At 50.3% G+C, this 27858-nt stretch overlaps 9 protein-coding genes across 9 annotated transcripts; 4 read left to right on the top strand and 5 right to left on the bottom strand.

Moving 5' to 3' along the window:
* Positions 1-16: 16 nt before the first annotated feature.
* BDR25DRAFT_363186 (uncharacterized protein) lies at positions 17-1063 on the bottom strand (the record flags this gene model as incomplete). The annotated part of the gene is made up of 6 exons (XM_033696705.1): positions 17-83; positions 141-288; positions 341-371; positions 427-542; positions 594-914; positions 982-1063. 6 exons carry the CDS (start codon positions 1061-1063, stop codon positions 17-19), a joined length of 765 nt encoding a protein of 254 aa, XP_033539953.1.
* Positions 1064-3109: 2046 nt separating this feature from the next.
* Positions 3110-4194, bottom strand: BDR25DRAFT_298659 (uncharacterized protein; the record flags this gene model as incomplete). The annotated part of the gene is made up of 3 exons (XM_033689089.1): positions 3110-3664; positions 3865-3918; positions 3973-4194. The coding sequence occupies 3 exons, from the start codon at positions 4192-4194 to the stop codon at positions 3110-3112; spliced, it is 831 nt and encodes a 276-aa protein (XP_033539952.1).
* A 3321-nt stretch (positions 4195-7515) lies between these two features.
* On the bottom strand, positions 7516-10053 carry BDR25DRAFT_246499 (uncharacterized protein; the record flags this gene model as incomplete). The annotated part of the gene is made up of 2 exons (XM_033685929.1): positions 7516-8161; positions 8810-10053. The coding sequence occupies 2 exons, from the start codon at positions 10051-10053 to the stop codon at positions 7516-7518; spliced, it is 1890 nt and encodes a 629-aa protein (XP_033539951.1).
* A 1984-nt stretch (positions 10054-12037) lies between these two features.
* Positions 12038-14243, bottom strand: BDR25DRAFT_298653 (PLP-dependent transferase). Its single transcript, XM_033689088.1, has 3 exons — positions 13491-14243; positions 12636-13432; positions 12038-12581 (listed from the first exon to the last, which is right to left on the bottom strand). The coding sequence occupies exons 1-3, from the start codon at positions 13900-13902 to the stop codon at positions 12324-12326; spliced, it is 1467 nt and encodes a 488-aa protein (XP_033539950.1). The 5' UTR covers positions 13903-14243; the 3' UTR covers positions 12038-12323.
* A 282-nt stretch (positions 14244-14525) lies between these two features.
* On the bottom strand, positions 14526-16495 carry BDR25DRAFT_338048 (26S proteasome regulatory subunit RPN7). Its single transcript, XM_033693248.1, has 3 exons — positions 15943-16495; positions 15082-15890; positions 14526-15032 (listed from the first exon to the last, which is right to left on the bottom strand). Exons 1-3 carry the CDS (start codon positions 16396-16398, stop codon positions 14840-14842), a joined length of 1458 nt encoding a protein of 485 aa, XP_033539949.1. The 5' UTR covers positions 16399-16495; the 3' UTR covers positions 14526-14839.
* A 136-nt stretch (positions 16496-16631) lies between these two features.
* BDR25DRAFT_307986 (guanine-N(7)-methyltransferase) lies at positions 16632-18397 on the top strand. Its single transcript, XM_033690945.1, has one exon. It carries the CDS (start codon positions 16848-16850, stop codon positions 18252-18254), a length of 1407 nt encoding a protein of 468 aa, XP_033539948.1. The 5' UTR covers positions 16632-16847; the 3' UTR covers positions 18255-18397.
* A 145-nt stretch (positions 18398-18542) lies between these two features.
* On the top strand, positions 18543-19894 carry BDR25DRAFT_307985 (peroxisomal biogenesis factor 11). Its single transcript, XM_033690944.1, has 3 exons — positions 18543-18799; positions 19019-19302; positions 19440-19894. Exons 1-3 carry the CDS (start codon positions 18733-18735, stop codon positions 19797-19799), a joined length of 711 nt encoding a protein of 236 aa, XP_033539947.1. The 5' UTR covers positions 18543-18732; the 3' UTR covers positions 19800-19894.
* A 569-nt stretch (positions 19895-20463) lies between these two features.
* Positions 20464-22962, top strand: BDR25DRAFT_307984 (MFS general substrate transporter). The gene is made up of 6 exons (XM_033690943.1): positions 20464-21115; positions 21199-21365; positions 21415-21530; positions 21581-21732; positions 21784-22370; positions 22439-22962. The coding sequence occupies exons 1-6, from the start codon at positions 20957-20959 to the stop codon at positions 22773-22775; spliced, it is 1518 nt and encodes a 505-aa protein (XP_033539946.1). The 5' UTR covers positions 20464-20956; the 3' UTR covers positions 22776-22962.
* A 2485-nt stretch (positions 22963-25447) lies between these two features.
* BDR25DRAFT_298639 (uncharacterized protein) lies at positions 25448-27576 on the top strand. Its single transcript, XM_033689087.1, has 6 exons — positions 25448-25775; positions 25832-25924; positions 25976-26012; positions 26070-26137; positions 26193-26596; positions 26693-27576. Exons 1-6 carry the CDS (start codon positions 25695-25697, stop codon positions 27438-27440), a joined length of 1431 nt encoding a protein of 476 aa, XP_033539945.1. The 5' UTR covers positions 25448-25694; the 3' UTR covers positions 27441-27576.
* Positions 27577-27858: the final 282 nt, after the last annotated feature.

The following is a 27858-nucleotide window of genomic DNA, read 5'->3' as shown; positions in this document are numbered from 1 at the left end:
TCCTGCGGTGCCTGGGTTAGCTGTTCCAGCAGTGCCTGGGTTGGCGGTTCCAGCAGCGCCTGGGTTGGCGGTCCCAGCAGTACCTGAAGTTCCCGGGGTCGCAGCTCCTAGGAGGGTATTAGAGGATTGACAGCCTTTACAGAGATGGGGTGGGAATCCTACCAGCCGGGCTTGGGGTTCCTGCGGCTCCAGGAGTTGCTGCACCAGCACCATTTGTCTTGCCAGTGCCCTTTGCAGCCCCAGCACCGTTTGTCTTGCCAGTGCCTTTGCCTTTAGCAGCAGCACCACCTAAGTCACACTCAGTGGGTGGATATATAGAGGATGAGGGCTATGATCTTACCAGCAGGTGCTGTGGAGTTACCGGCAGCTCCCTATCGATGACGTTAGCGATTGAACTTATTTGACGAAAATGAAGGATTTACATACTGCTACGCCTGCACCAGTACCCTTACCCTTAGCAGCAGTTCCCGCAGCACCGGCACCAGCAGTCTTTCCAGTGCCCTTGGCAGCGCCAGCAGCCTTCCCAGTACCTTTAGCAGCCCCTGTATCCCCATATTAGTAACTAGTATGAAGCTCAAGAACTTTGTACTCACCAGCACCGGCTGCCTTACCCTTGGCCTTGGCCTTACCCTTAGCCTTTGCCTTCCCCTTTCCCTTCGCTCCTCCCGCAGCTCCCGCAGCACCAGCGGCCTGACCGCCAGCAGCCCCGGTCAACCCACCGAGCAGTTGGTCGAGTTGTCGCTTATAGCGCATGGCTTCTCGGGTTAGGGCTTTTTCTTCACTGTCACGGCGGGCTTGGAAGTCGCGGACCGAGGCGACGTAGTGGGCAGGAATTTTGTCGCCGGTGAAGTCAGTTGTGGTATCCTTGGATATGTAAGTCGTTGCCAGAGACGAGTAAGGTAAGAATACTGTGGCTAGTAATTGACGGAATGGAGTGTATAGATGGAGGAAAGGGAGATAAGATTGTACTTACAACATAACGACCATTCACAAATGGCGCTGGAGCGGCCATAACGAATGGAGATGCAGCCAAGATGGCCGCAATAGCTCGTGAAAAATGCATGATGAAATATTGATACGTGGAGGTTGAGAAATAAATTTATACAATAAATAAGTACTGTCCGGCAGCAGGAGAAGCTGTCTAGCAGCAAAAGAAGAGAATGGAATACAAGTCCACAGACCAAAGGAAGGATAATAAAACAAGAAACCCAATCACCACTCGCTCTTAAGAAGTCTAGCGAAGATTAAAATAATAGAAAATTCATGGGGCGTCCTGAGAAGATATGATATATACCCTCACACCAGTCCCATCGGGAATATGCCAACATTCCCATCCGGTCTCACATCCTGCCGGGCAGTCTCCAATCCAGTAGATCTGCGCTTCCATGTATAGAAAAATTAAGTAGCCAAAAACAGCGTGGCCAAGAGTCTGGGCCAATTGGAAGCCCTCAGGCCGCATCGTGTGTCCGATCTTACTGCGCCATCCCCGATCTGTGACTTCTCATGTCCTGGAGTTCAAAACAATGGTGGTGAGGGGAACTCCAGATTTTGTGATCAGCATGGATGCGGTGTTGGGTTGAGGGTGCTGGCCATGTTTGGAATGAGGGCTCGGCGAACAGAGCATCCGTTCGAAGTTTCCTGGACAGCACCGCGGGGAAGGATCTAGCGTTGCGGAGTTGCAGACCCATGACGACAGAAAGGATATATTTGACAAATAGAAACAAGGGCGTAGCTTACACTCTCTAACCTCAAACACTTTGGGATCGCACTTCTCGTCGGAAGACTTGACAAGCCTTCTGTTCACCTTTCTGAAGACCATAGCGTTACCCTACTAGTAACCACTAACCTGAAGTCCATCTGCAAACAGCATCAACTGCACATACCTACTAGCTCGCCCCATGCTGCCTTCCTAAAAGAGTAATCCAGATCCCCGCACAGGATCTCCGAAACATTGCCCGCAACCAAGTGCGTTTCGAAACCCACAATTCGCATTGAACAACCCGAACCCGCGCGACGGCGAATGTGGCAAGAAAGCTTGTTCCGAGCGTTGATATCACTAATTCTAGCATCATTCTGTTTCGTAGGTGTTAGGGTGTAGTGAGGCGTTTGAGAGAAGAGATGGGTTAAGGTGAGGTTGAAGTAAAGCTTAATGATCTTGTACGAGGCTAGTCACGCTAGTCCTCATCAAGAAGCTTGGCAGATTCGCCTTTTTCCTGCTCATCAAGCATGAAGGAGCATCTAAGAGCAGTGTGGTGAAAATCCATTGGAAGCAAGAAACGGACGTTAAAATCAAAAAGCAGATGTTTACCATGAAATATTCTTTATAGGTTCCAGTAAAAAGGTACCATTACACCACATGAGGCAAATACTGCGACCATATTACCACCTTAAAAGCATTGTCTGGAAGATAAGCCAAGCTTATAAAGCACTCCACAACAAGGTATACTCTCGCAGCCACATAGAGCACCGAGATGGAAAAGAATGCTGGCGCTGCAATAAGCATGAAAAATAGTAACGTCACTCCGCTCCATCTTTCGCCAAAGCCTTCAAGCGTCGAGCTTGCTAGTTCGATGAGTGGTATGACGAAGCCAGAGCCTGCGAGTATGCATCCTGAGAGCCGCCATAGCAATTGCTCTGTCCGTGTACGGAACGGCGCGTTCCAAGCTAGAAGGTGTATTAGACCATACACGAAGCCTGCGACAGCAAACCCCACGAGCATAGATATCGATCCGTGTTTGATGGGAGCACAGAGTATCCCAGCTGGATTTTCGGACCTCCAGCCTGGCCAATTCGAGGCCACCCCGGAAGCAAATGCGGTGTCCAATATACTAGTGCCCTCTTGAGTGATTGCATTGCGCGCTTCTTGCAGAATTTGGATATCCTGGTCTGAGAAATCGATATACGAGTCGCTCGCTTCGATGCGGATTTGCCAGTTGTGGAGGTAGCAAGTAGTCGGTGTTGCGGTCACTACTTTTTCCTCACCGCGATTATAGAACTGAACGCGAAATTCAATGCGACGGCCGTTGTTTAAAATCCTAACTCCTCTAGGGACAAAATTAGCATCACATCCGTCGTTGAATTTGAACGAGCCCCCCTCAAAAAGCATCACTTACTGCTCCTGTCTTCTCTGACGGATTTCCTCGCTGGACATGAAATTGAAGTCCACCCTGAGGTTACGATCACGGTATCCGGTGTTAGGAAGATGCCTCCCTATTCGGCGCACTCGACCCTCTGTCGAGTTCATGTATGTATATGCCTGGATAGGTATCAGGTCACCACGCGCTGGAATGAACGTTGGTTGCTCGACATTAAATGGCTTATCCCACCAGAGTGCGTAAATGTATATGGCGCAAATGGCATGCGCAACCGTGTTCAATTCCAGTAAGCATATCGGTAGACCCACTGCTAGTCGAACGATGCATTGAGAACAAAACCACAGTACCTGGAGACATACGATCAATTTAGCCAGATTATTAGCCTTGCTCTTGTCTTCAATTTGATGTCGGTTCCTAATAGCTAAGTTCTCGGTGTCCTGTTCTCGAAGGAAGAAGTCGATACCGTCCGGCTTGATGGCATTATACCCTTTCGTACCGTAGGGCGAACCGATCATAAAACCACCCATCAACACGTAGAAGCTCTGCGTGTTTGTCCAGCTTGACTCTTCCTCAGTATCATCTTCAGGGACCTTTTTCTAAGCAGAATCAGTGGTGAACTACCACGAAAAGCAGTAGCAGTGTAAGATGTCCTTCTGCTGAATCTGAATTCCGAATGAAACTTCACTCTTACCCCAAGCAGCCTGGCCATGGATTTAAGACATTTCTTGCCTCGAGAAAGAGGCGGAGTCTGACTGAGGATACGGCGTACCCGTCTCGTAAGATCACTAGCATCTCGACGTTGCTGGAATGCTGTCCATACTATCTATCCATAAGAGTCAACTAAGCGCAGACTCTCAACTTGTCAGTTCAGGCTTACAATTTCAGGAGCAAATATTCCCATAATCAGCCATCCCACTTTTATCAGAAAGTTTTTCACCGTGTGTCCTCTCTCCGGGATGTTCAGATGAATCGCTGTCCAGATACAGAGGATCATCGTTGTCAGACAGGACGAGAGGATCCCAAAACTACCTCTGTAATGGGGCTCCGCTCTCCATGTTAATGACTCATTCCTTGGATGTTCTCCAAACAAGGAGCCCATGACTAAGACGATGGAAACCTAATGCTAGTCAAAGGACATCAGATCTCTCTCAACATCGGGTTTGAATGGGGCAGACATGAAAAAGATAACGTTTTGGAGCAGCAGCTGGGCTTTTCTATCGTGGCTCATGAGTGCGTCCTAATTTGCTTGACGCTAACACAGCCATTGTGGCTTGGAATAGCGTGGTCGCTATCTGAGCCTAGAAGCGAATTGAGACTGCATCATGCGCGTGAGCAGATGTGAAAGGCGTTCGCGAGTTTGGTGGCTTGCAGCCACAATAGGCTAAAAGCCGATAGTGACCACAGCTGAAAAAACGAATAGCGTAAGTGATTTAGCCTGGTTTATTAGACAATATGCACTTGTTTAGTACCTGAAGAGGAATATCAGAGTTGTGAGGTGAAGCGTGTCTTGGATGCGGAAGGCTAAGAACCTTTGTCCAACTCTAGCACGCACGTGAGTGCCAAGTCTTAACAGAACACGTAGATTCCCTAGCAAAAAGATAGAAAGCAGCATCTAATTTAAGAAAAGCCTTGTTTCCACATCCCCAACCCTAGAAAGCCACACTCCTCAATGACCTGTGCAAGGCTGCTCACGCTAGTCCTCATTAAGAACGTTAGCAAAGCCCACCTTCTGCCAATGGAGCAGTTTGAATTGGAATCCCTGTGCCGCCATGATCCTCCTCTCTGTGAGGGTTCAAAACTACGAACTTTTTGTTTTGCTACTCACACAACATGAGGGGAGAGAGGGCAATGTTTTGCTCCTAGGTTTTATTGAAATGAATGACTCCTGAACCTTCTAACAAAGCAAGACGTGTATTTGATGCATAGGTAATACGCTGGTGTGATAATCCAATGAAACCTAAGTTCAAAATAATGTTGCGGCTTTGAGCTCCAGGCATAACCAGGCTAGAAAGGGCTTAGTCGAGATGGAAATTTTTGCGGTGGATGTACTTGGCTCCCCACTTCCTCCTTGATTAATTTTTAACTTCTCTAATCTTTTCATTTACCCTTCTTTGAACTCTTCTTTTCATATCAAAAATTAATGGTTTTATGGTCTGTCACGTCGTAGCGAAGCTATTGTAGGACCTGATCCGATCTCCTGGTCGTTACCCCGGAACAGCCTCTCCAATGCCTTGTTCATATCCAAACTCCTTCCTAGAATCCAAAATAATCTACTGGCCTGCATAGAATCTCCTCAACTTCGGCTCGCAGTCACGTCCAAAGGTTCCTTCCTTGTCGCTTAAAAGATCCTATGGGCTTCCTATCTAAATGGCATGTTGGTAATCTCTATCTTGCGGTCGATCGTAGCATTTAGTACTCTCACCACTGCGCCTTCGTCAGCTCTGGCCTCGACACTAGCAGCGCACTTTGCAAAGTAGTAGACATAAAGCCTCGCACTCGGAGATACTCTCACGAGCTGGTATGCTGCAGTGGCAACATGTCTTATCTCCTCTTTATTCCTATCTCTTAACCGTTCGCCGGGTGGAAGCTCCAAAGCCCCTCGACCGTATCACTAATTCCTGCTTCTTTGATTATCCGCATCGCTACTGTTCGTAAACCCGATGTAAAGTACTGCGATACGGAGTTTTTTTTACTTCCTGATACATGCCCTTTCTTCTAGTAAAGTTGTGTGATCACCTAGCAAGACAATCAAACCTTTCCTGTGCTCTTACTTCCCTAGTTCTCATAGAATATCTTCTCAAAGTAGAAGCAAACCTACTTATCATGTCCTCTACATTGTTCCCTTGGAAATCTCTCGTCACCGTCACTCTCCTAGTTTCGACTCCTAGTTCCGCTTCCACGGCCCCTTCTCCTTGGTCAGTCGTGCGAATCGTTCACTCAAGATCTTCATTCAACCTCTCGGAAATGGAGCGTTATTCCAGATTTGGAGCCATGCTGCGCCGGGATGCCTCTCCGCTAGTCTTTTTTCTAATCTGCGTCTACGGTTCTACAGGTAGGGGTTCCAGAACGTGCTGTTGAGACGGCGCGAGTCAGTTTGTCCAACACATTTCGGTCTCTAAGCCTAGAGAATGCTATCTACCACTCATTCTGCTCGCTTTTGCGCTTTCTAAACACCTCTACAGCTTGTCTCTTAGGTTCAGGTAAAGCCCCTCTGATCTAATCTTGTCATCCAATTCGCTTAAATCTTTACCACGATCTTCAATCAGAACTCATTTAAAATCTTGTCCCTCACTTCCAGAGCTTCTGCAATAGACAATCATTCTTGGTCATGTTAGTAATGCTCCTCCAGCTTTCCACAGCTTTCCACTTGCTTCCATCCTCCAGGTTGAATTTCGTCTCTAACGATCCAGCTCGACGCCTCTAATGACTGCGTCCTTTTCGGTAACTACAGACAACTGAATCCCGAAAGCTTGCCACATGAGCGAACAAATCAGCCAAAAAAAAAAAAAGATCAACCCGCAAACCATTCACCCAACACTCCCCGCACGAGCTGATAAGCGCTAGGACAAGCCACAACCAGGGTTTTAAGCATTTGAGGATAGCTGCGTCAGGCCGAACCCCAGCCTTGCGCCACTACTCTATCCCAAGGACCTCTCCTCCTTTTCAAATAGCTACTTGATCCCTCGACACTGAATCACTATACCACATCTCAATTTCTATACCATTTCACCAAGTTCATCATATTTCCTCCCCACTGTAGCACAGCTCCCTCAACCTAGAAACTCTACTTCCTTCGTCCTATACGTGGAACCTCCATCAATAGCGTCTGTCTCGGAAATATTAACACGTCCACTCAACGCGGACTTTCATCTAAGAAGCCATCTGCTTCCTCTCGACTCTACCACAACCCTAATCTACACTTACTCGACGCGAACTTACACTCTCAAACTCGATAAAACCTAATCCGGCACCATCGGCATATGGGTCAGCACCCGGTGTCGCGGGCCTGGAAGCTGGGCAGGAGATTAGGGCAGATAGGGGTTGGGGTGAGTTGGGTTCTGGACGCAGAAGGTTAGGGTTAAGGTGTAGGGGAATGCGTAAAGCAAGCGTGTCACGGGGGTATGTTGGGTTTAGGGGATAGGAGGGAGGGCGAGGAGCCTGTGGAGCCTGTGATTGAGGGTGTGGATGATGAGGATGCGGATGCGGATGCGGGTGCGGATGAGTTTGACGTTGACGAGAGTTGGGAGGTTAAGGATAGAATGTCTAGCGAATGTGCGCTGGCGCCTGGGCCTTGATAATTATCGTACTCAGCTTTCGCCGTGATTCTAAACGCTTCTAATGTGTGTATATTACAATGCATACCTCCAGGATCGCATTGACGAGGAATCTATTACTAGGCAGGAAAGGAATGAAAAGGCTTTTACACTATATGAAACCTCCCTCGAATCCTCTCGACTAACTTCGCATCTTGGACGGCTTCTCCATCCATCATTCCATGCACATACGCTTCTCCAATAAGTTCAAATAGTTCCTGGCTACGACAATCTTTCACTTTCCGTAGCACCACGGGTACAGAACATCCAAAGAGGATACACACCAGGTCCCCATTTTCGGTCTCCTCGGGTGCGAGACCAAAGAGTTCAAGATGGTCCTCACAAATACGGGAGTCGATTCCAATGATCCGACGACGCCACACAACACTTTCGACTCGCATCAGATACTTCGATGTCATTGACTCGGACACCTTATCAACCCTGTGCGAATCCAGATCGCCTTTTGAATTCGTGATTCGTGTGTCTTTCAAGCAGTGTAGACAAGCTCTTCGATACCAGCCTGGAGGATTTCCACCTTCGGGGTTACGATCTGCCACAAGGAGGCGCCAGAGAATATCAGGAACTATGTTGTCTTTGCCCTTTCGATCCCAGCCGAGTATCTTCAGCCAGTCGCCCGGAATAATACCACCTCTCATGACATCCGAGTGTCGCTTGACGGTTCCGAGGACGAATCCATGAACTCGAAGTGTACCACCAAGATCCTTGTGATGTTCTTTATCTTGCTGGACATAGCTATTCTGAAGCTGAATTGCCTCAGAGTCTCTCCTTTCTCTCCTTTGACGCATTGGGTTCGGCGATAGATCAGGCTGTGGTATAATTCTAGATCGCCCTGAGCCTGGAATTTGATTTCCTAGATTTGGGGTAAGGGTTGAAGATGAATTCGCACGCGGTCGTGTACCTGGTGATATGGGTGTTTGTATGGGTGTTTGTGAGGGATCTCGTCCACTTGAATAGCTGACTGGTTCACTCTGTACTTTCTCTGTTGGCTTTTGCAAGCCATTGCCGTGAGCTTCGCTTATCGTTTGCATGGGAACAGGGCGGACGGGAGTAGGGACTGACGTCATGGGAGGGAATTTAACTACAAGTGGAGGAGGTGGCGATTTTAGTATGACGGGGCTTGTTCCCGTCCCTTTTAAATTCTTATCTTCCAAAACTTGCTCTACTACTTTCTCAAACGTGTAGTGGAAAGGGTTACTCGTCTCTACGGCTGCGGGAGACAAGGTTAAGTCAGAACCAGTTAAACTGTGTCCAAATCGGGTGTCATCCAAGTTACCCACATATCCTGGGGCTGATATCGAGATTTCCGGAGGCACCACAGGTTTCATAATAGAAGTTGACCGTAGGCGGTCGCGATCATTGAATGCCTCATAGCCCAAGGACGCACTGTAGCGTTTCCTTTTATCGTTTGGCGACATGGCCACAAAGTTCTCTCCATTCTGTCTTTCGCGAGACTCACCGGCCAGTCCGAAGGGGCCTTTAGAGAGCGCGGAGACCCAAGTTGGGAAGCTGACTTCTTCGCCGGCTGTATCGGTTGCAGGTGGCGCCCAGTGCCTGCATATTATATCAAGTGAACCCGAGTTCCTAATGCAACGGTTCACGAAAGCGATGAATAAATCCCGCGTACTCTTTTCCTGCTCGAGGTTTGTGCGAAAGTCGGCATCATCTTCTTGGACAGGAGCATCCTTTGCGAGAGACCGAACTGAATGAATGATATCTTCAGAAAACCTAGCGTGAAACTGCTGGAAGGTAGAGACAAGGGTCTCCAAATCGAGAAGCCTATCCAAAATATCGCCATTTGGTGATTTACGACAAACATTGACGATAGCCTTCACCAAATGGGTCGCACTAAGCATCGGTACCTCTGAAAAGGCGCCATCTGAGAATTTTTGCTTGAGAATATCAATTTTTTCGTTCAAGAGGGATATAGCGTCGGCAAGGTCATCCCAATGTACGATATCGTCTCCAAAGTGAACGGATGCACGCCGAGCGAGCGCCACCTCTTGGATGATCCATCGTCGGCTGAACCATGGTGCCTTCAGTGACTCAATAAAATCACACCACCTCTGCTTAGTAACCCCGTCTGCATCTGTGACGGTGAGACGAGTGTCAAGCGTCTGGAAATTCATGATATCCCGAACCAGTTTAAAAGCGGCTTTTGAAGTTGCATCGGCATCGCCGAGCCAGATGCAGACATTTTTTGCTGAATTGTAAATCTCGCTCATCATCGAGAGTTGGTGGTCCTTCTCGAGTTTAGCTTCAGGTGTATCTCTTTGATCCATACATATGGCATCCACCCAGATTATCACTGGCCTCTCTCTGCTTCGTAAATATCGTAATGCCTTATGAAGATTGGGTCGAACTGGGAACTCTTCCATCGGGCTGTATAAATATCTTCCTTGATCGGAGTTCGCGGGATCAGGCGATAGCGTGTGGATATTGATAATCTCACTTGGATCTTCATCCCCCCAGCAGTATGAAAGAGCCTCGTATCGTTCTTCCATGTCGGCCAGTTTTACTATAGAAAGATCGCAGAGCAGGGGTTCTTCGAATTCATTAGGCCGTATTCTAAGCAGCCGAATCTGATCGTCAGATATGGGTGTGTATTTGAATCTGCTGATTTTCATTTGCATTCTTGCACGCATTAAAATTTTCGGCCTTGCGCTTTCCATAATATCGGCAACTGGGCGGGATTCGCGCAACTGTGGGCGGTAGTCTGGAACGCCTCTTCTGCTGACTCGTTCTTCAGGCTCTGGAAAGTCTCCTCGTAGGAACAACTGAAGGTCTTGGTCGGTAGATACTGCAACAACATCACTTACCGTCGTCGATTGCGCCATGATAGTGTAGTAACAAAGAGTGAAGATGTGAATTAGTTCGCAAAGGTCAGTATGCTACATCCTAGGAGGCTCTTTTGCCTTTAGTTATATAGCAGGCCAGCCCTGGGGCTTGGGGAGAAATGTGGCCGCGCTGTCTGATTTGCTGAGTGATATACTATGTTAGGGCAATGGCTTACTAGGAGCTGAGAGGCATCAGCTGATGGATCCCTGACGGTGTTATGGGCTAGGTAAGTCGGCCACGCTAGTTCTTCTGCTCGTCATGAAAAATCCATATGTGGAAAACATAATCCTGTTCTGGTCCATATTAGCATTTTCGTAATCCTATCGATCATTCAAATATAAATTGAGGATGATTGAGGCATGATCGAAGCAGCCCGGGGAGAACTGCTGGGGACGGGAAAGGGAATTTGGAGCGGTCACAGCCTTGCCCGTTCACAGCCTTGCTATGTCTCCAGTTTTGTGGCTGACAGCCACAATATCCTTGATGACAACAATGATAGGAGCTGAAAGAGAGATACCGTAACCAAATGAGCAAGTGTGGTAGTACAGCCAGAGGAGCAGGCTCTGCTTCCCCTGGGATGCCGCCCTCTAGTCTTACTAAGACCCACAGGTAGCTAGACCCCCTTGGTTCGACGAGAAATTGAAAGGTTTGAAGGGTTGAAATTAGTGAGAGTAAAGAAGGATGTCAGGTTTTTATTCAGGAATGCTTCTTGTACGCCAAATTTAGGGGGTGTACGACAGCTTGGAAGCAGAGAAATCTGAGGTCAAAGCTTAGACCACTACAATTCCGATTCCAGCTACCAGGTGATGGGTGCCAAGACTTACCGTCCCAAGTTTAGCATGCACGGAGGTTTTGATTTACTATGAAGTGCAATTAGAAAAGTAGGAGAGAATTGTACACGCCCTTATTATTCTTGTACTTCCCTTGTTTTGCTGAGTTCTTAGCTGTGGAGTTCTGAATATCAATAGTTCTGTAAGCCGCAGGGCTTGACGATGGGCTGCCCAATCAACCATGGGCTCGGCGTCCCGCAATGCTATAAAAACTCCGACCCTCAGTCCACAATAGATAACTTCTCTCATAAATCCTGCTTCCTGCAAGGCTACAAATCCAAAGGCTAGAAGTTGGTGACTTTTGGGGAGTCGACCTACTTTGGAGTTTCTTGCGCCCTACACCTTTCCTAGGCCGCTCTCCTTCAACCTTCATAGCTAGACTAAGCCTTAACTGATTTTGACCATTTTTCAGCTTATTGTAAAATCCTCATCTTGCTCTATGAATTTAATATTGAATAACTTTTCTATTTTTTATATAGTTATAAAGGAAATATACTAGAGAGGAGGGTTTACGAAACTCAATTAGTAGGGACGTTTATCCCTTAACTTACCGGAAAGAATGCATCAATTTTCACATCTATCCTCTTGAACAATAACTCCTACAGTCTACTCCGAGCGTTAGAGGAGCTGTGAAAATTGCTCTCTATTCCGTACACAAATGGTGGGACTTATCAAGCACTTTTCAACGTCGTCAACGCCGAGTTAAATCTCCGATATGTAACAACTAATCTCGCTAGATTCGTACTTTTGAATTTTACATGCTCATAATGTTACCATTTCCAAAAGACACTGATTTGATGTCTGCGAAGAAAGGGGTGTTTTCTTTCCACGATTGTAGTGCTAGTGCTTGCAAGAAGTACCGGTATAAAACCTGGTCAGCATGGGGAGTCGAACCAAAATGACGTCCACAAAAAACCAGCCCCATGTTAAAGCTAATAGGTAGAGTTAAATTAACTGTGGTTGGGCATATTCTAGCCATGTTTTCTAACCAGGATCGGAAACTAGGGTGTCAATCAATCAGGAAGGTGAGATTCCCGCCTTAGATCAGAGGCAGCTATATCTAATGTCCTGCTACATAACACACATCCAGAATCTAAATAATTGCACATCCACCCTCAAATGATAGACCAGATATCCAGGCATTTCGTCCTCTTCCTATTCCCTCTCGTCCCGTTCACTGTTTTATCACACATCCCCTCCTCTTCCATGCACTCACCCTCCTCACTATTCTAACCCCTAAACTCCTCCATGAAATCTTGATGAAACTTGACAATCCTGCCCGTCCACTCGGTCCCCGGCGCGAGGAACGTCGTTCTGAAATGTAGGGTGCCTTCTTTTTGCCCGAACCCGGAGCCAGCGACAACACACACACCCGTCGCGTCGAGCATGCGGAAGCAGTAAAATTCGTCTGGTTGGCGGCCTTCTTTCTTGGCTTGCTCGACGGCCTTGGGGGGGATGGTGATGGTTGGGAAGAGGTACATGGAGCCCTGTGTCTGGGGTTTAGGGGGAAGATATCGTGGGGAAGGGGGGAGGGAACTTACGGCAGGGGTTTGACATTCCACACCCTCCATTTGCTTGAACGCATCGAATAACGCATAAGCCCGCTCCTTCAAGCCATTGAAAATGCCATCGAACTCAGACTTGTACAGCTCGTAGCTGGGCTCGCCCTCAACAGGCGGATGGGTCATAAGCTCGACGAAGCACTGGCCGAGGACAGGCGGACACAACTGAATACTAATGAACTTGTAAATCTCCGCCGCAACCTCCGGATCGAAGCCCACAAGCTCGAAGTACCCGCCACGATGGCCACATTCGCCAACCATGCCCTTGGAAACGCTGTGAAGCGAGGCTAGCTCGAGGTTGTCGAATTCTCCGGGAGACTCCTTTTGCAGGTCACGCAGGGCCTTTTTGAACGAGATGAACTCGCCGATAAAGACGTTAGTTTGGTAGACTTCGTCGGCGATGACGACAAGTTTCTTCTCCGCCGCGAATTTTAGCACGGCCTTGATGTCCTCAGCTGGTAGGCTCGCACCAGTGGGGTTTCCGGGGTTGATAATTACGATGGCCTTGACGTCAGTGCCCTCGGAAACGGCTTTGCTGTAGGAGTTGCGGATCGCCTCGAGATCAGTTCCCCAGGCACGGGCCTCCTCGAGGTAGTATGGCACGCATACCGCGTCAAGCACAGCGAGAGTGGCCGTGTAGAGGGGGTACTGAGGGATGGGAACGAGAATGCCGGTGGAGGGTTTCTGGCAGATGATGTGGAGGAGGGTGTTGACACCAGACGAGGCTCCATTGCTGAGGTAGAGGTCCTTGGGGCTAGCCGGGTATCCGTCACGCCCTAGGCCACTATGTCAGCAAGTCTAATGGATCTGCGAAGGGGCGGGGACGAGACACACTCTCGATGAACTTTGCAACACTCTCCCTAATTCCCGGCACACCCTGGCTCTGGCTGTATGCTCCCACGCTCTTCACCTCCTTCAGCAGCCATCGGGCCCGCTCAACCACGTCTGACTTGTACCCCAGGCTGTTGATCAGCACGTCCTCGTGCTCTAAGAGCAGTGGATTCTCGAGAAGACTAGCCACTTGGCGGAAGAAGGTAATCGGCTTTTGGTCCAGCTGCTGGGGATTGCCGATGTTTGCAGCAATGACGGTGTCAAACGGCAGGTCCTTGCCTTCCCCTTTGGCCAGCTTCGCGCGATACTCCTCGGACCGCACAGCTAGCTCGCCACGGACGGCATATTTGGCGGCCTTGACGTGCGGGTTGATGTTGTTGATGCTGAGGGCGCGGGCAGACTGCGGGGTGGACATGTTGCGCGCTGTGTCACAGTGAAGCTACAAGTGACAGAAGGAAAAGGGGAGGTGAGCAATGGCCTGATACCTGTCGAAGAGAAACCACAGCTTTAGTATAGCTATCTCAAGCTGCGCAATTGCTTTTTCTCAGGACGAGGTAACAATGGGTAGACTAGGTGTTGAGGTAATTTTTTCTGCGCTGCAAGCGTACCCCACTAGGGTGAAGATTCGGGCGGGAGTTTGCTTTCTTGTGCAGTCGTGTGCAGCGATAACAGTGCAAGTCAATGGGCGGTGGGAGTTAAATACCTCTCGTTCCCACGCGCACCGGCGTCAAAACCGTCTGCGCGTTTTGAATTGAGGCATTGGCGCTGGAAATTCGCCTGGGCAGATACTCGTATGACTGGAGCCAGCAGACCGATGACGGCCACATCGCGGGGTCCCGAGCTTATCGTCGGCTCTGCCCTACCCACTCGAACCCACTCTCTCCGTGTGCGGGAGCACGGGAGGCCCTCGCTAGGCTTGGCCCAGCGCGGTAAACGAGAATCGATTGCGTACGGAGCAATCCGGAGATGGGAGAGAGCAGGTGAATGGGATTGGACCAGTGTCCGAGGTTGGGCAGTTGAAGCTTTGCTTTTCTACCAGTGGCCTCTACGTAAGTGTTCGCGTCTGTCTCCGTCTCCCGTCTTCGTCCCCTCCATCACTTGGGCGGGGGGAGTAAGGAGCCCAGGCCCAGCCTCGGCGGAATGAAAGCCGTGACAGCGCGTTCTGACAGCGCGGGCGGTAGACGAGGGATGTGTCGGAAGATCAGACACGCGTGGATAGTGCAACTGTGGCGAAGAACATTTGAAGCGCTCGTGTCTCCAAGATATTCGAGCGCATTACTCGCTTGGCTGTCTAATAAGGTACTGTATGTATGTCTACAAGTCGGGACACCTGTTCACGGGCCATCGGCACCTCAACCGCGCTCACTTCCCCTTAGCCTAACTGCCTGACCGTACTTCTGGAGTTTCGTGATCAATTGATCGCCCTGCTTGACCACATCGGCGTACTGCTTGTTCTTGTCGTCGGGCCTGTTGGTTTCAATGATGCCCTTGACACGGTCGATGGTGCATGGTATCCGATCAGCGGCAATGAACTTGGCCAGGTCCCTGCGACGTGTTAGAAACGCTTCAACAAAAATTGGTGCGAGGAACTCGCCTGTCGAGGAAGTCGACTGTGACTCCAAAGTCATGTGCCATGCTCGTCAAGCCCACGACTCGGTACGACTGGAGGAGCTGTTGGTAACCCCGCAGCCGCATCTCCCGTACATACCATCCCCTGTGTTCGTGCAGGTACCGGTCTTGGCTGAGGAAGCTGACCTCGACCTCTCCTAGAGCCCGGAAGAAGTTCTTATAGTCTCCCTCATATAGACTCTTGACCAGCTTAGCCAGAGGGGCGAAGTCGATTGATACCTCCGCATCTTGCTGCACGCCCAAGGTTGTGAGATTCACCGGAGCGGCCACTGGCGCTGCAGTCGACGCTGAAGCATCCGCCATCTCCTCGTCACCTGCAGCCGGACCGGCGGAAGTCTGGCCTGTTATTGCGGAAAGCTTGTCCTCGGGATTGCCCACGATAGCTTTAATTTCGGGAGCATCCACCACCTTAGACTTGAAGTCTACCCTCTTTAACGCTACCGAGCCCGCCAAGATGGCATAGATGACCAGAGAGGAGTAGTTGCACAGCTCGTAGCTTGTAAAGGTGGACAAACTGTCAAGGAGAAGAGGAGCAGCCTGAGCATGGGATCGAACGGTAAGGAGATGCAGCCCGTGGTAGGCCTTAAGGCGGTTGCGGCGATCCCAGTCTCCACCGCTCTCGACCAACGCACTTGCCCGCTCTACCGTTTTCTTGACCAGCACCTTGTCACCAAAGAACAGCCCGATTCGTATTATGGCTAGAACAAGGTCGATCTTGGTGCCGAGGATGCCCGTCTTTTCGAACACGGCCTCGAAGCTGGCGATAGCTTTCTCCTATATGCCATGCTCAGCTATGGGGTACCAGAATGGACACGACATGGCCTACCTTGTCTCCTATGCGAGTGTAATACTCAGCCCTCTTACCCCGGGCTGCCTGTACCTCAGTCTCTCCAGCTTTCTCCGCCGCCTCGTCTTCCTCTTTCTGGATAGCCTCCAACTCCTTCTCATTCTCGGCCTTCAGACTCTCGTACAGCTTCTCATCCCACGGCAAGCTGACTTCGAGGGTCGGGTTCCGGGTAGCAAGCAGAGTTGCGGCGCTGGACGACGGTCTCCGGTGGCTAGTAGGCGGCTGCGCCGTTCCCTCGCCCGGTGCATTCAACACGCCTTCTACCGGATGGGCAAGATGCCGGTAGAGAGGCGCCATCTTGTGCTCGCTGATGGCATCTTGGACCGACTTCAGGGAAGCTTGTTTGGCGGTTTTGGAGGACGAGGGATTGGTGAGCTGGAAGATGTGCTGTGAGAGCTGGAGGTCGGGATACTTTGCGAACTGCGGATCGCCCATGATGAGAATTCAGAGGCGTTGACAGGGGAAGAGAGGGCGTTCGATGTAGGAGGGGATTGTTTACTCAAGATAAGGCGACAATGTTTGTGAGGCTCTGAAGCTCCGAAATGAAGCGGCGATGCGCGCCTCGGGTGAACGTCGGCGAATGGTGCCTGCGCTAAGAGGAACTATCATTGGCCGGGCAAATGACCTTTGCGATATGGTAAATCACACCTGGACCTGGTCCCAGCCCTGGCGTCTTTTCATCTTCCCTTACTTCCTTTCACCTTCACTTCACATTCCCTCTAAAGCAGCAATTGAAACAACCGCAGAAACGACAAGTCCCCTTCTTTAGATAGTGCAACTTATTTGCTTACTTTAATTTGCTTTAAGTTCGTCGGTTCGCCTACCTGAAGAGTCCTACTCCCCCAGCTCCCCTCGCCACTTTCTTGAGCTTCACAGCTCCAGCCATGGCTGACACGGCGCGCCCCGAACAAGGCAAAAAGCGGGCCCGCGAGCCATCCCGGTCTCCATCTCGATCGCGGTCAAGATCCCCTCCCCGCCAGCGAAAGCGTCCCGGCGCTGCCTCCCGTCTCACCGCCGCTGAACGCGAGGCTGCTCGTCAGCGACAGTTGCAACGAGAGAAGGAGGAGGAAGAGAAGGCTCAGCGAGTCGCTGCATCGCGAGGCGTCCACGATGTCGTCAAGCAGCACTACAACTTAGTTCCCCAGCGAGGCCGAGAATGGCGAGTCACAGACAGCAAGATCAAGGGGCTTCGGAGCTTCAACAATTGGGTAAAGTCATCTACGATTCAGAAATTCATCGGCGACGAGCGGCATATCAAAGTGCTCGATATTGGGTGCGGCAAGGGCGGTGATCTCCAGAAGTGGCAGTCTTCGCGGAAGCTGGAGCTGTATGTTGGAGCTGATCCTGCGGATGTCTCCATCACCCAAGCTAGGGAGCGATACGAACAGATGCGCAAGAGGCTAAGGCGGGGTCAGCACATCTTCCATGCTGAGTTCTATACCAAGGACTGCTTCGGAGAGTTTCTGGGCGAGATACCCATCATCAAAGATGTCGGGATCGATCCTGGTGTTGGCCCAGGCAATGCAGTCAGTCAGCGTTGGGGCGGCGGCGGGTGGGACATCGTCACCATGATGTTCTGCATGCACTACGCGTTCGAGAGCGAGGAGAAGGCAAGGGGCATGCTGCGCAACGTAGCCGGAGCCCTGAGGAAAGGAGGCCGCTTCATTGGATGCATACCGAATTCCGACGTTCTTTCGGCCAAGGTCATCGAGCATCACAAGGCGCAAGGGACTGGAGTCGGCAATACCAACGGAATTGCAGACGAAGAGGATGACCGGCCAGCGTTCGCGAGCGACGACGACGAAGATGACTGGGATCCAGAGAAGAGCCTGGACGACCCAAAGCCCCAAGAAGGCGAGCCGGAGAAACCAAAGGACGAAAAACAGAAAGCCAAGGAAGCGCAGGAAGACGGAGAAGTCGAGGAAGAGGGATTCGAGTGGGGAAACAGCATCTATAGGGTCAAGTTTCCCGGAAAGACACCTCCAGACGGCACTTTCCGACCGCCATTTGGCTGGAAGTATTTCTACTTCTTGCAAGAGGCTGTGGAGGAAGTCCCCGAGTACGTTGTGCCATGGGAAGCGTTCCGTGCTCTGGCCGAAGACTACAATCTCGAGCTTCAATATCGGAAACCCTTCAGAGAGGTCTGGGACGAGCAGAAGGACGATCCAGAGCTTGGTCCTCTTAGTGAGAAGATGGGCGTTCGAGATCGCGTGACTGGAAAGTTAATGGTGTCTGAGGAGGAGTTGGATGCTGCCGATTTCTACCACACTTTCTGCTTCTACAAGGTGTAGTCTGGGGTTTGAGGCTTCTGCTACCGACTGAATGTGGGGCTGCTTTTGGAACCGGTCTTTCAAAGGTCGATTTAGAAGTGGACCGTGGTGCCTTTGAACATTTAAATTATCTTGAGATACCTGCAAAACTCGCAATATTATTTCAACCCCCAGATCAAGGCCGTCCAGAATTCACAAGTGAGCACGACTCGAGTTCGCGAGTGGAGTGTCAATCCCGTGACACGGGTCTTCACATTGCTACTTTTGCCGAGGTCTTTGAGTCGGCTTTCACCAGCCAGCTCATAATCACAAGCTTTCCCGTGACAACCTCAAGCCTCATCAACTTCACTTCTCGCTCCCCAACTTCTACTCCACTACCTCCTGACCAGCTTCCAATCTCCCAGAATTAACAGGTTCTTGGGAATTGAATTCGGATCTGGATCGCTCACCCTCGCGCTATCTTCTCAGTCTCCTGTTTACCCGTTCAGAGGCAGACAATATGGTCGCGGACGCTTTGATTTATCATCCGACAGTGTCGCACTACTTGAAATATGTCGCGACGACTGGTAAGATCACCTTTCTCTCCTAGAACCCGTCCTCATGTCTCCATCGCACCCGCGTGCTTCCTAGAGTCATTGCGCGATGTTCCTAGCATCCCCTCCTCTCCTCCGCACCTCCGCATCCGCATCCGCACCCGCACCGCACCCCCTTCCCCCATCCAAACTCCCTTCAAACCACCCAATCATGTAGCCAGCCAACCTACTACCCACTAATCCCCCTCCCAGTGGGTCGCGACAAGGTGCTCCGAACGCTCCAATACTTCTCGCGCTTCCTGGCCTGGTACCTATACCGAACCAACCACCCCCAGTCCACCATCTCACCCTTCGAAACCACAAAGAAGCAATTCGGGTTAACCCGAAAGCTCATGCGCGTGGGAAAGTTCATCGAGCATTTTAAGGCCGCAGCCGTGGCGAGTGACGCGAAGAGTATGGATCCTGTGTTGAGGTATTTGGCGGTGGGCAGGCAGCTAGGGTATGCGGGGTATATGTTGCTGGATAATGCTACTGTGGTATGTGCGGAGATTACAAATCTCCTTTTATTTATCTGAAGCGTTGTTCATCCGGGTTGTGTTGGCATGGACATGCGAGCGAGCTCTCAGAGATCTTGTGCAAATGCCCAGGTCCCAAGCTAACTGAGAAACCCCAGCTGGACGCAACATCCATCCACAAATTCGCCTCCTCCCGCTCCCAGCTCCTCTTAACCCAAGCCTACCGCGCCTGGTTCGCGGGCATCACCTGCTCGATCCTCTCCTCGCTGTACTCCCTCTACAAGCTGAACTCTCGCGCTACTCAAATAAACGAGAAGAACGGCGAGGGCGTCGTCGAGCGCAAAAAACTCGAACGGGAGACCAATGCTGTGAGGATCCAGCTTGTGAGCGATCTTTGTGACATCACGATTCCGAGTGCGGCGTTGGGGTGGGTTGGGTTTGATGATGGGTTCGTAGGTCTGGCAGGAACTTTGAGTTCGGCTTTGGGGGTTTGGACGCAGTGGAAGAAGACGGCTTAGGCTGGGTTGAGGGGGATGAGGGGACAGTCTGGGCGGGGTGTGGATGCGGGAATGGACGAGAAGATGGGGTCGAGCGATGAGGATCAAAATCTGAGAAATTTTTGGCTGCAATCTAGCTGTTATCTAGAAGGTTGTCGTACTCTTCGCGGACTAGACGTCCTAGCTTTTACTTTGTGTTTTTTACATACTAGATGTCTATAGTTATGTTTGTCTTGTCTATAACTATCTTGAATCTCATCTTCGTCTCTCACCTGCTTCTTAGCAAGCTCAGAAGGTCGAAAGGAGGAATTTGAAGGCCTGTTCGAAGCAGTAGGTACGTAGGTATGGCACCGAAATAGTGTCCAGATTGTGACGGGTTGTCTTTAAACTGTATCTCGTCGAGATTCGCGCACACGAGCTATGCCTGGGTTCCTTTTTTCTTCTCATCAGCCAATCAGCCCCCCCCTAGCAATACTACATCAAGCTTCGTTAGCGGCAAAGAAGCTTCAGCCCGTAACCGAAACAGGAGGGCTAAAGCGGCGCCACTTACGCGGAGGAGAGCTTGCTTGCCGCAATCAAGCCTGCATACCACTCTCTGATAGCGAGCAAGGCTGGGAGCAAGAGCACAAATATCACGGTCGAATAGGCCGTTTTGCAAAGAAAGAAGCTAGAGGGTTGCAATGCCCTTATACGAGTGCACACCCTCCTCGTTCGATTCACGCCCGGGGCTGTCAGTGCTCCAGTGAGCATTCACAATCCATCTCACGAGCCATTCCTCGAAGAAGCAGGTGAGTGCACCGCTGCATCGGACATAGCGAAACATTGCAACTTGCAAACGGGACTTGCAGAAGCGAAAGAATCCGCGTGGTGTGAATGGCTGCTTTTCACTGGCTTACAGCACAGCTGCGGGCAACAGATCACAGGGTTCACGTTGGACCAAGGATCCGGTAAGGGAAGGGAACAGAAAGCTTGCAACCTTGATGCATGAGACCAAGAGATAGCCGGGCGAGCTCCGATAAATAGCTCGCTCGCGGGCCCAGCTGAACTGCCTAGGGATAATTTTCTGTGTCGCGTTTGCTTGCGCTGTTTGCCTTTTGTTGACTTCAAAGCATAGGAACCAGCACGTTTGTGTAGATACAACTCCAGGCTTTCCAACCGACACCATCGCAGACATCATCATGTCCAAAGACATCGAGTCGCACAACCCTACTAGCGAGCTCGGAGCTTCGCCGCCTCGTCGCGCCAGCATTTCGCAGACGGACAAAGGCCGATGGGAGAGGCTGTGGCCGGTAATTGCATGTGGCGCTGGGCTTTTTAGTGATGGATACCTCAACAACGTAAGCTCTAATTCCCACGATTGCGCTACATAGATTTCAGAGCTGTGAGTTGAGTGGGATGGCTGACATTGATGTGGTGGTAGATTATTGGTCCTGTCAACACTATGCTCAAGACAATTTACCCAGACTCTTATAAGAATTCGTCGGCACAGGCCAATGTCTCGTCTATAACTTTCGCTGGAACAGTGTTGGGCATGCTGTTCTTTGGGTATACATCTGATCACTTTTCTAGGAAATGGTCCCTGCTAGCGTAAGTAATCTAAGATGGTGCGGAACCGTTTTCGTGCTGAAATTCGTAGCTCGACCATCATCATCATTCTCTTCGCCACATTGGGTTCTGGGGCATACGGCGCAGGTGGCAGTCCCCGGGGATTACTAGCTGCCTTGGTCGCCTATCGATTCTTTCTAGGAGTTGGTAAGAACAGTGCTAACATGTCTGACTATAAGCGCGCTAATTTTCCTTAGGCATTGGTGGGGAGTACCCAGCTGGCAGTGTTGGCTGCGCTGAAAGTACGGGAGAGCTAAAAGAGGGAACAAGGAACAAATGGTTCATATTATTCACAAATGTTCAGATTGACCTAGCTTTCTTGATATCTGCTATCGTCGCCACCATAGTGGTAAGCATACGCCTGGCGAACACACGAAATGCACCTACTGAGAATTGCTAGGTTGTCATTACCGGCGAAAACCATCTCCGAGTCGCCTGGCGGGTCTGTCTTGGAATTGGCATCCTCCCCCCACTATCTCTTCTCTACCTCCGAATCAAACTCCAAGAACCTGAAGCTTTCAAGCGGGAATCCCTAGCTCACACCAAAACCCCCTGGCTCCTCGTAATAAAATTCTACTGGTACCGCCTTACCATTGTCAGCATCATCTGGTTCATCTACGACTTTTCCGCCTACTCTTTCGGCATCTACTCCACCTCCATCTTAGCCAATCTACTCGGGCCCAGCGCGCCGTTGTGGAAGAGTCTGGCATGGAATATTTTAATCAATTTCTTTTACATGCCGGGCTGTCTTGCTGGAGCTTTCGTGGCGGATCTGCCGTCAATGGGACCGAAGAAGACGCTTTTTATCGGTGTAGCTCTTCAGGGTATCATTGGGTTCATTATGGCAGGATGTTATCCTTGGCTTAATAAGCCGGAAAACGTAGCCGGGTTTGTAGTCGTTTATGGTGTTTTCCTTGCGTTGGGAGAGTTTGGTCCTGGGGATAATATTGGCCTTCTTGCGAGCAAGACGTCTGCGACTGGTATTCGGTACGGGACTTCTTTCCTTCACCCCTCACCCATCTTACGCCTAGATGCTGACTCTGTGACGCGGATAGAGGACAATACTATGGCATCGCAGCAGCCATGGGCAAAATCGGCGCATTCGCAGGTTCCTATGCCCTCGACACGATCCAGAAAAACGCTGGAGACGACGAGATTGCTGCCGGTAGGAATCCATTCTTCGTCGCTAGCTCGCTGGCATTTCTTGCTGCAGGACTTGTGCTACTCCTGCCACATGTGGGACAAGATACTATTGATCAGGAGGATCTGGCATTCAGGGTGTATTTGGAGGATAATGGGTATGATACGAGTAAGATTGGATTAGGGGGCGTTAGTGTGACTAATGTTAGTGTTGAGGATGAAAAGGTCGAGGGGAAGACTGAGGGCGCTTGATGAGGTCTGGATGGATGGGCTATGTGGATATAATAAAGCGTTGCGGAAGACGCGGTATCCGCGAGAATGGTTCGGATGACCTTCTCTTCTCAGCAGCACATCATGAGCAAGCGTACAAGCATAAAGGACCGACTCAGGATTGCCACGCGGGAGGGGAAACATAACAATTAAGCTCCCACTAAGCTCCACGAGTAAACTCCCAAGTCCCAACTGCCGTTCCAACTCCCGTCTTCCGTCGTCATTCTTGCCATAATTAGGCATACAGTATACTTTCGTAGAATCCCCTGATCTACATCTGGAGTCTGATGGTGGATGTGGCAGAACGACAGGTTTCATGTGTGGTTGGCGTTGTGAGGTCAAGCCTTCCCCCCCCCTCGAAGAAAACCAGAGGGGATGGATATGCAGGGACGTGACTATAGGTCTTTGATATCTAGAGCTTGCGTATGCATTTTGGCGAGTTTGGCAGGGGTGAATAGCTCTCGCGTATAGGTAAGGTGTGACTTCTGCCTCGCATTAAATGCGCTGACATGCACCAAAGAGTGTTGAAAGGCCTGCGTTTAGTGCTTTCTGAGGTTCTTAGACAGAGAACTTTTAAGTGGAGACTTTGATTGCTCTTTTGGTCGAGACCAGCGTGCGTGCTTTTGTTAGGTTGGGATGAGGTAAAGAGAGATGTAAGGGGGCCTTGGACGTAGCTTGCAGATCTATCTTAGTTCACTGCTAGATTTTGTATGCTTCTTTGGTCGAGAACAGTGTGCGTGCTGTTTTGTAAGGCTGAGATTACTCCAAGGGAGGGATATGTGACGGGAGAGAAACTGGACATGGGGTGTTCGAATACGAATCGAAGCCGAACCACCCGGGAAGCTTCGACCAGGAACCCTGAATACGTTCACGAACTTTTTGCTTCTTCCCCTTACCGCCACACCTCACTCACCAATCAACCCTCATTCATTCCATCTCTCCATCCTCATGCACACACCGCCTGGCGAGTATCATCAGCCTCGTGTCTCATATCATCCCCATCTCACCATCCCATGTCCTCAATCCAATCTCTATCGTCCTTTCGGCAACACCAAATTCGGCACGTGCGTCTCGTTTCGCGGCATCCTTCCGATCGAAGTGAGACATTTGTAACGGCCCTCGGAAATGCCGATTTTGTGCTCTTACCAGCATTGTGAAATGTAACTTGACGCTCCTTTCTATCCGCTGTTGTGGGACGTCGCTACAAAGACAGGTTGTTCTGAACGAGAGGCACATGATTGATGCATGCACGCCTGCAGGCACAGTTGCAGGAAGAGGCTCAGCTCTGAAAAGTCCATCTGATCGGTCAGGAAGAGAAATGTTGGACGACGGACTTCGCTTGTTCAAGACTGCATCTGCAGGAAAGGTTCCCGGAACTATTGTGTCCTCCTACCTACCTAGGCATGTAAGGCCAATTTTCATGGCATCTAACTGGTGTGCACCGGTCGGAGTTCATCGTTGCGTGCAGAATATGACGTAAATGACGCCACTGCGACTGCAAAATCTTGAGTTTTTGGAGGGAGGACGGCGTTGTTCTGCGAAGGGCGACAGGAACATCGCCGCCTGCGTACATGATCTGATCTATTTTCTCTTCGCCCTTCAGAACGAGGCTACGCAGGCGGTTTACGTCTCGAGCTTTTCCGTCGAACAGAATAGGTACACAACGGACATTTGCTTCTTGGGACTACTTTGGCAAAATGAAAATTTCGCTTTGACTGGTTTGACTTGCTGTCCGTGGCCACACTGCAGGTTTATCAAGCTTCACCACATCCTCCCGCCTGTCAAAATCAAGGTCTTGATAGTCGGCTTGTCACACGCATCTCATCACACAACGTCACAATCGGCATCACCCACTACGATGCTGAGACTCGTTTCCCACGGCTAGTTGCTGATCTTCCATTCACGAATCGCGTGCTGAACAGGGTTCCTTCAACTTCACCCCGGAGTTTCGTCTGGAATTGGCTCCAACGCCACCAACGCTTCCTACTGTATCCCGTTAGTGCGACTAATCTTAGCCCCGGGCTTCGACACGAAAACGCTTTGACATTCAACGATACCCTAGGGTGCTGCAGGAAGAGGATCATGAGTCGCGGTGAAATTCAAAATCATGCGGGAAAAAGGAAAGATTGGCGGGAAGGGTGCGGACAAATCACACGTTTGCATCGTGCCTCGTTAATCGATAGCGTCGCTAACATTCCTAGAATGTTTGCAAAGTTTCACCATATGAGCCATTGATGTCGATTAGAATCCGAGTTCGCGGGGAGAAGCTGGTTTCAGTGGATATGAAGGCGTGGAAAAGCTGAGTGCTGAAGGGAGGAGGATCTGTAATGACATCCTCAGGCGTTTGGACTACCTTCTCTAATTATGTACGAGGCCAACTTCAAAGCAGCACAGGGCATCATCTTTCGGACCCCGGCTTGCTGCAGGTGTCATCCCGCCGCTGGTCAGAGCACAGCAATCACGACGACGCAAAGTCCCGATCCCCTTGTCCAGGGCTTTGCACCCCTCCTCGCAGTCCATCCGACCCAAAGCAATGGGACCCGGCTGGAATTGGCGTGCCAGACAAAGAGCCCTTTTCAGTTTAAGTTTTAAGATCCTTGACGCCTCGAACGCACACCCGCTCACTCTTGGCCAACCTCTAGATCCATATATTCTCCGCATCTTTCCCTTCAGTGCCCAGGTTGATCTTGAGTTCTGACACCAGATCCATTTTTTCCAGGACACAGCCTTACGAACGTACGACGTCTGTTTATCTGCCCTGGTGAATATGAAGGCTGGTTGGGGGCCTTTTGTCTTATTTGTTGCTACCTAGCTGGCATTGAATGCCACGAGTACGACTCCTCATCTCATCGATACTCATATCCGACTGCGAGCGGCGGAATCCCGAGAAGGAGAAGGACAATGGTTGAGCACCCGGATAACGCGAATTTACCTGTGGTGAATCGGGCTGAGACGGTGCTGGGATGTACGATCTCGTTTCTTGTGAGTACTCCATCTCCGTAATGCGACTTTATCTTGAGCTAATATCTACCAAAAAGATTGTTGCATGTCTGGCTGTCAGCCTACGGCTGTATATCAGGTTTCGAGAACGACTATGGGGCTGGGATGACCTTTTTGTCCTCTTCGCTGGTGTAGGTTTGTGCATAATCCAATGATGTTTGTCATTACTAAGTGTGCAATAGCTTTCGACCATCGCAGGATCGTGTATAGTGTGCTTGAGTAGGTTTAAATGGCCCAAATAAGTTAAATGGACATCCTAATAACGTGGGACTACAGTGCCAGATTCTGGCATGGGAAAGCATATCTGGACCCTCGATAACGGCCATTTAGAAGAGTACTTCAAAGTGAGTCCCCCTTATTCGAACGCTTCAAGACTTAGTTTTGCTTACACCCACCCAGTGGGTCTGGTCCTCAAATGTGACATACACCTCCAGTACCACTTTCATCAAACTCGCCATCTTATTCCAATATCTCCGTCTTTTCGATATGCAGAGCACCATCGCGCGTCGCCTGAGTAAATGCATGATAGTCTTCATTAGTTGTTGGGGCATTACTTTCTTCTGCCTCGCGTTATTCTCATGCATTCCGATAAAAAAAAACTGGGACTTCAGGATTCCAGGGAAATGCGTAGCGTGGGGGAGTAAGGATGGAGATGTCTTGTTTGCTAGTTTTGCGGCTCATAGTGCAAGCAATATGTTGTTAGATATCTTATGTTTGATTCTCCCGGTTCCGTTTCTCAAGAGCTTGAGAATGAAGGGAAGGACAAGGATGGGGTTATGGGGCTTGTTTACGATGGGTTCAATGTAAGTGCACTTTCCCCTTTACCCATTCTAAGTAATTCCTCCATCAACCAGCCCCTCACCGTCCATCTCATATCATCTAACATCCTCAACCTACAGCGTCGCTATTCTCTCCGTCGCCCGAATGTTCGTTCTCTCTATCAGCCGCGCCGGCACGGTCCCCGTCTTCGACCCTACCTTCGCTGCCCCTGCCGTCTTCGTCTTCTCTGTCCTCGAAGTCAACATTGCCATTTTATGCGCTAGCATCCCTACCTTCTGGCCATTCGTCACTTCCCTCGCCGCAAACAAAATCCTCGTCGTAAACGAAATTGAAGTCCGCACTGACCGTCGCGAGAGCACCGCTTTTGTGGAGAACAGACACAGTAATAGTGGGTTTGTAGGAATCCCCGAGTTGGAACAGAGCGGCGGGAGGGTTAGTAGGATGAGTATTGTTATGGGGGGGAAAGGGGGGATGGAGAGGAGTACGAGTCGGAGCGCCAAACTTCATAAGCATAAACCATCGAAAGCATCCTCTCACAGCACAGCTGCTATCGAACTCGGCCGCAGAATGTCCCAAGAATCAGACCGCAATCTCGCGCGCCAGACTTCTGGCACTTCGTTATCTTCCTCACCAGGCCACGACGGTGTCATGGAACCAACCAGAAGCGCGAGTCTAGGTAGCCAGAATCAGGGTCATGGTCAGGGAGGAGAGAGACATTACCAAGACCGGTATCTGCAGGAATGGGCGTTTCCAGATTTCGATAAACAAGGTGCGAGTGGTGGGCGCGGGAATACATATGCGAATATGACGACTACAGTTGAGAGAGCACAGATTCCGTATGATCACATCAAGGCGTTGGAGAAATAAACGAAAGCCTTGACACACTCCCGTACACCCATATAGAAGTGCGTTGGGTCTAGATCTGGGACCCAAGGAGACCGGGTTAGGATGGGAAGCGGGAGTGGGTGTGTAAGGATTTCGTTCGGGGAGAGGGGAGAATTGGAGGGAATTTTTGGTTCTGGCGTTCGTGTGATACCCGAATTGATTTCTGCAGTGGAAAATAGACTTCTTTCTCACGAAACTGGATCCTGGACTCTTGTGCAACTGAACTGATGCGAGCTGTGTTTCTATTCTATGCACGCTGTTGACCGATCAATGCAGCTTGCGTAACGAAAGGATCCGAGTGAGTGAAGGATTGGGGATTGGGGATCGGGCAATTCTGTACTGCATGTCAGACCAGATCAAGTCAGCAGGTATCATCTCCCCATGCGCGGCATGCAAGTTT

The sequence above is a fragment of the Lindgomyces ingoldianus genome, assembly GCF_010093535.1.
Source record: "Lindgomyces ingoldianus strain ATCC 200398 unplaced genomic scaffold BDR25scaffold_63, whole genome shotgun sequence".
In the NCBI taxonomy this organism is placed as follows: Eukaryota; Fungi; Ascomycota; class Dothideomycetes; order Pleosporales; family Lindgomycetaceae; genus Lindgomyces; species Lindgomyces ingoldianus.
This window is presented reverse-complemented; position numbering and strand designations above follow the sequence as displayed.

What these genes read in the sequence shown, in the direction of transcription:
- BDR25DRAFT_298653 (XM_033689088.1), bottom strand. Translation starts at nt 13,902, where the DNA reads ATGTCCACCCCGCAGTCTGCCCGCGCCCTCAGCATCAACAACATCAAC. An exon ending in TGTTGCAAAGTTCATCGAGA is followed by an intron (nt 13,433 to 13,490) that starts GTGTGTCTCGTC and finishes ATAGTGGCCTAG; the next exon opens with GGCGTGACGGATACCCGGCT. An exon ending in TGGAATGTCAAACCCCTGCC is followed by an intron (nt 12,582 to 12,635) that starts GTAAGTTCCCTC and finishes CCCCAGACACAG; the next exon opens with GGCTCCATGTACCTCTTCCC.
- BDR25DRAFT_338048 (XM_033693248.1), bottom strand. Translation starts at nt 16,398, where the DNA reads ATGGGCGATCCGCAGTTCGCAAAGTATCCCGACCTCCAGCTCTCACAG. An exon ending in ACACTCGCATAGGAGACAAG is followed by an intron (nt 15,891 to 15,942) that starts GTAGGCCATGTC and finishes CATGGCATATAG; the next exon opens with GAGAAAGCTATCGCCAGCTT. An exon ending in ACAGTCGACTTCCTCGACAG is followed by an intron (nt 15,033 to 15,081) that starts GCGAGTTCCTCG and finishes AACACGTCGCAG; the next exon opens with GGACCTGGCCAAGTTCATTG.
- BDR25DRAFT_307986 (XM_033690945.1), top strand. Translation starts at nt 16,848, where the DNA reads ATGGCTGACACGGCGCGCCCCGAACAAGGCAAAAAGCGGGCCCGCGAG.
- BDR25DRAFT_307985 (XM_033690944.1), top strand. Translation starts at nt 18,733, where the DNA reads ATGGTCGCGGACGCTTTGATTTATCATCCGACAGTGTCGCACTACTTG. An exon ending in GAAATATGTCGCGACGACTG is followed by an intron (nt 18,800 to 19,018) that starts GTAAGATCACCT and finishes TCCCCCTCCCAG; the next exon opens with TGGGTCGCGACAAGGTGCTC. An exon ending in TGCTGGATAATGCTACTGTG is followed by an intron (nt 19,303 to 19,439) that starts GTATGTGCGGAG and finishes GAGAAACCCCAG; the next exon opens with CTGGACGCAACATCCATCCA.
- BDR25DRAFT_307984 (XM_033690943.1), top strand. Translation starts at nt 20,957, where the DNA reads ATGTCCAAAGACATCGAGTCGCACAACCCTACTAGCGAGCTCGGAGCT. An exon ending in GTGATGGATACCTCAACAAC is followed by an intron (nt 21,116 to 21,198) that starts GTAAGCTCTAAT and finishes ATGTGGTGGTAG; the next exon opens with ATTATTGGTCCTGTCAACAC. An exon ending in CTATCGTCGCCACCATAGTG is followed by an intron (nt 21,733 to 21,783) that starts GTAAGCATACGC and finishes GAGAATTGCTAG; the next exon opens with GTTGTCATTACCGGCGAAAA.
- BDR25DRAFT_298639 (XM_033689087.1), top strand. Translation starts at nt 25,695, where the DNA reads ATGGTTGAGCACCCGGATAACGCGAATTTACCTGTGGTGAATCGGGCT. An exon ending in TTTTTGTCCTCTTCGCTGGT is followed by an intron (nt 25,925 to 25,975) that starts GTAGGTTTGTGC and finishes AGTGTGCAATAG; the next exon opens with CTTTCGACCATCGCAGGATC. An exon ending in ATCGTGTATAGTGTGCTTGA is followed by an intron (nt 26,013 to 26,069) that starts GTAGGTTTAAAT and finishes GTGGGACTACAG; the next exon opens with TGCCAGATTCTGGCATGGGA.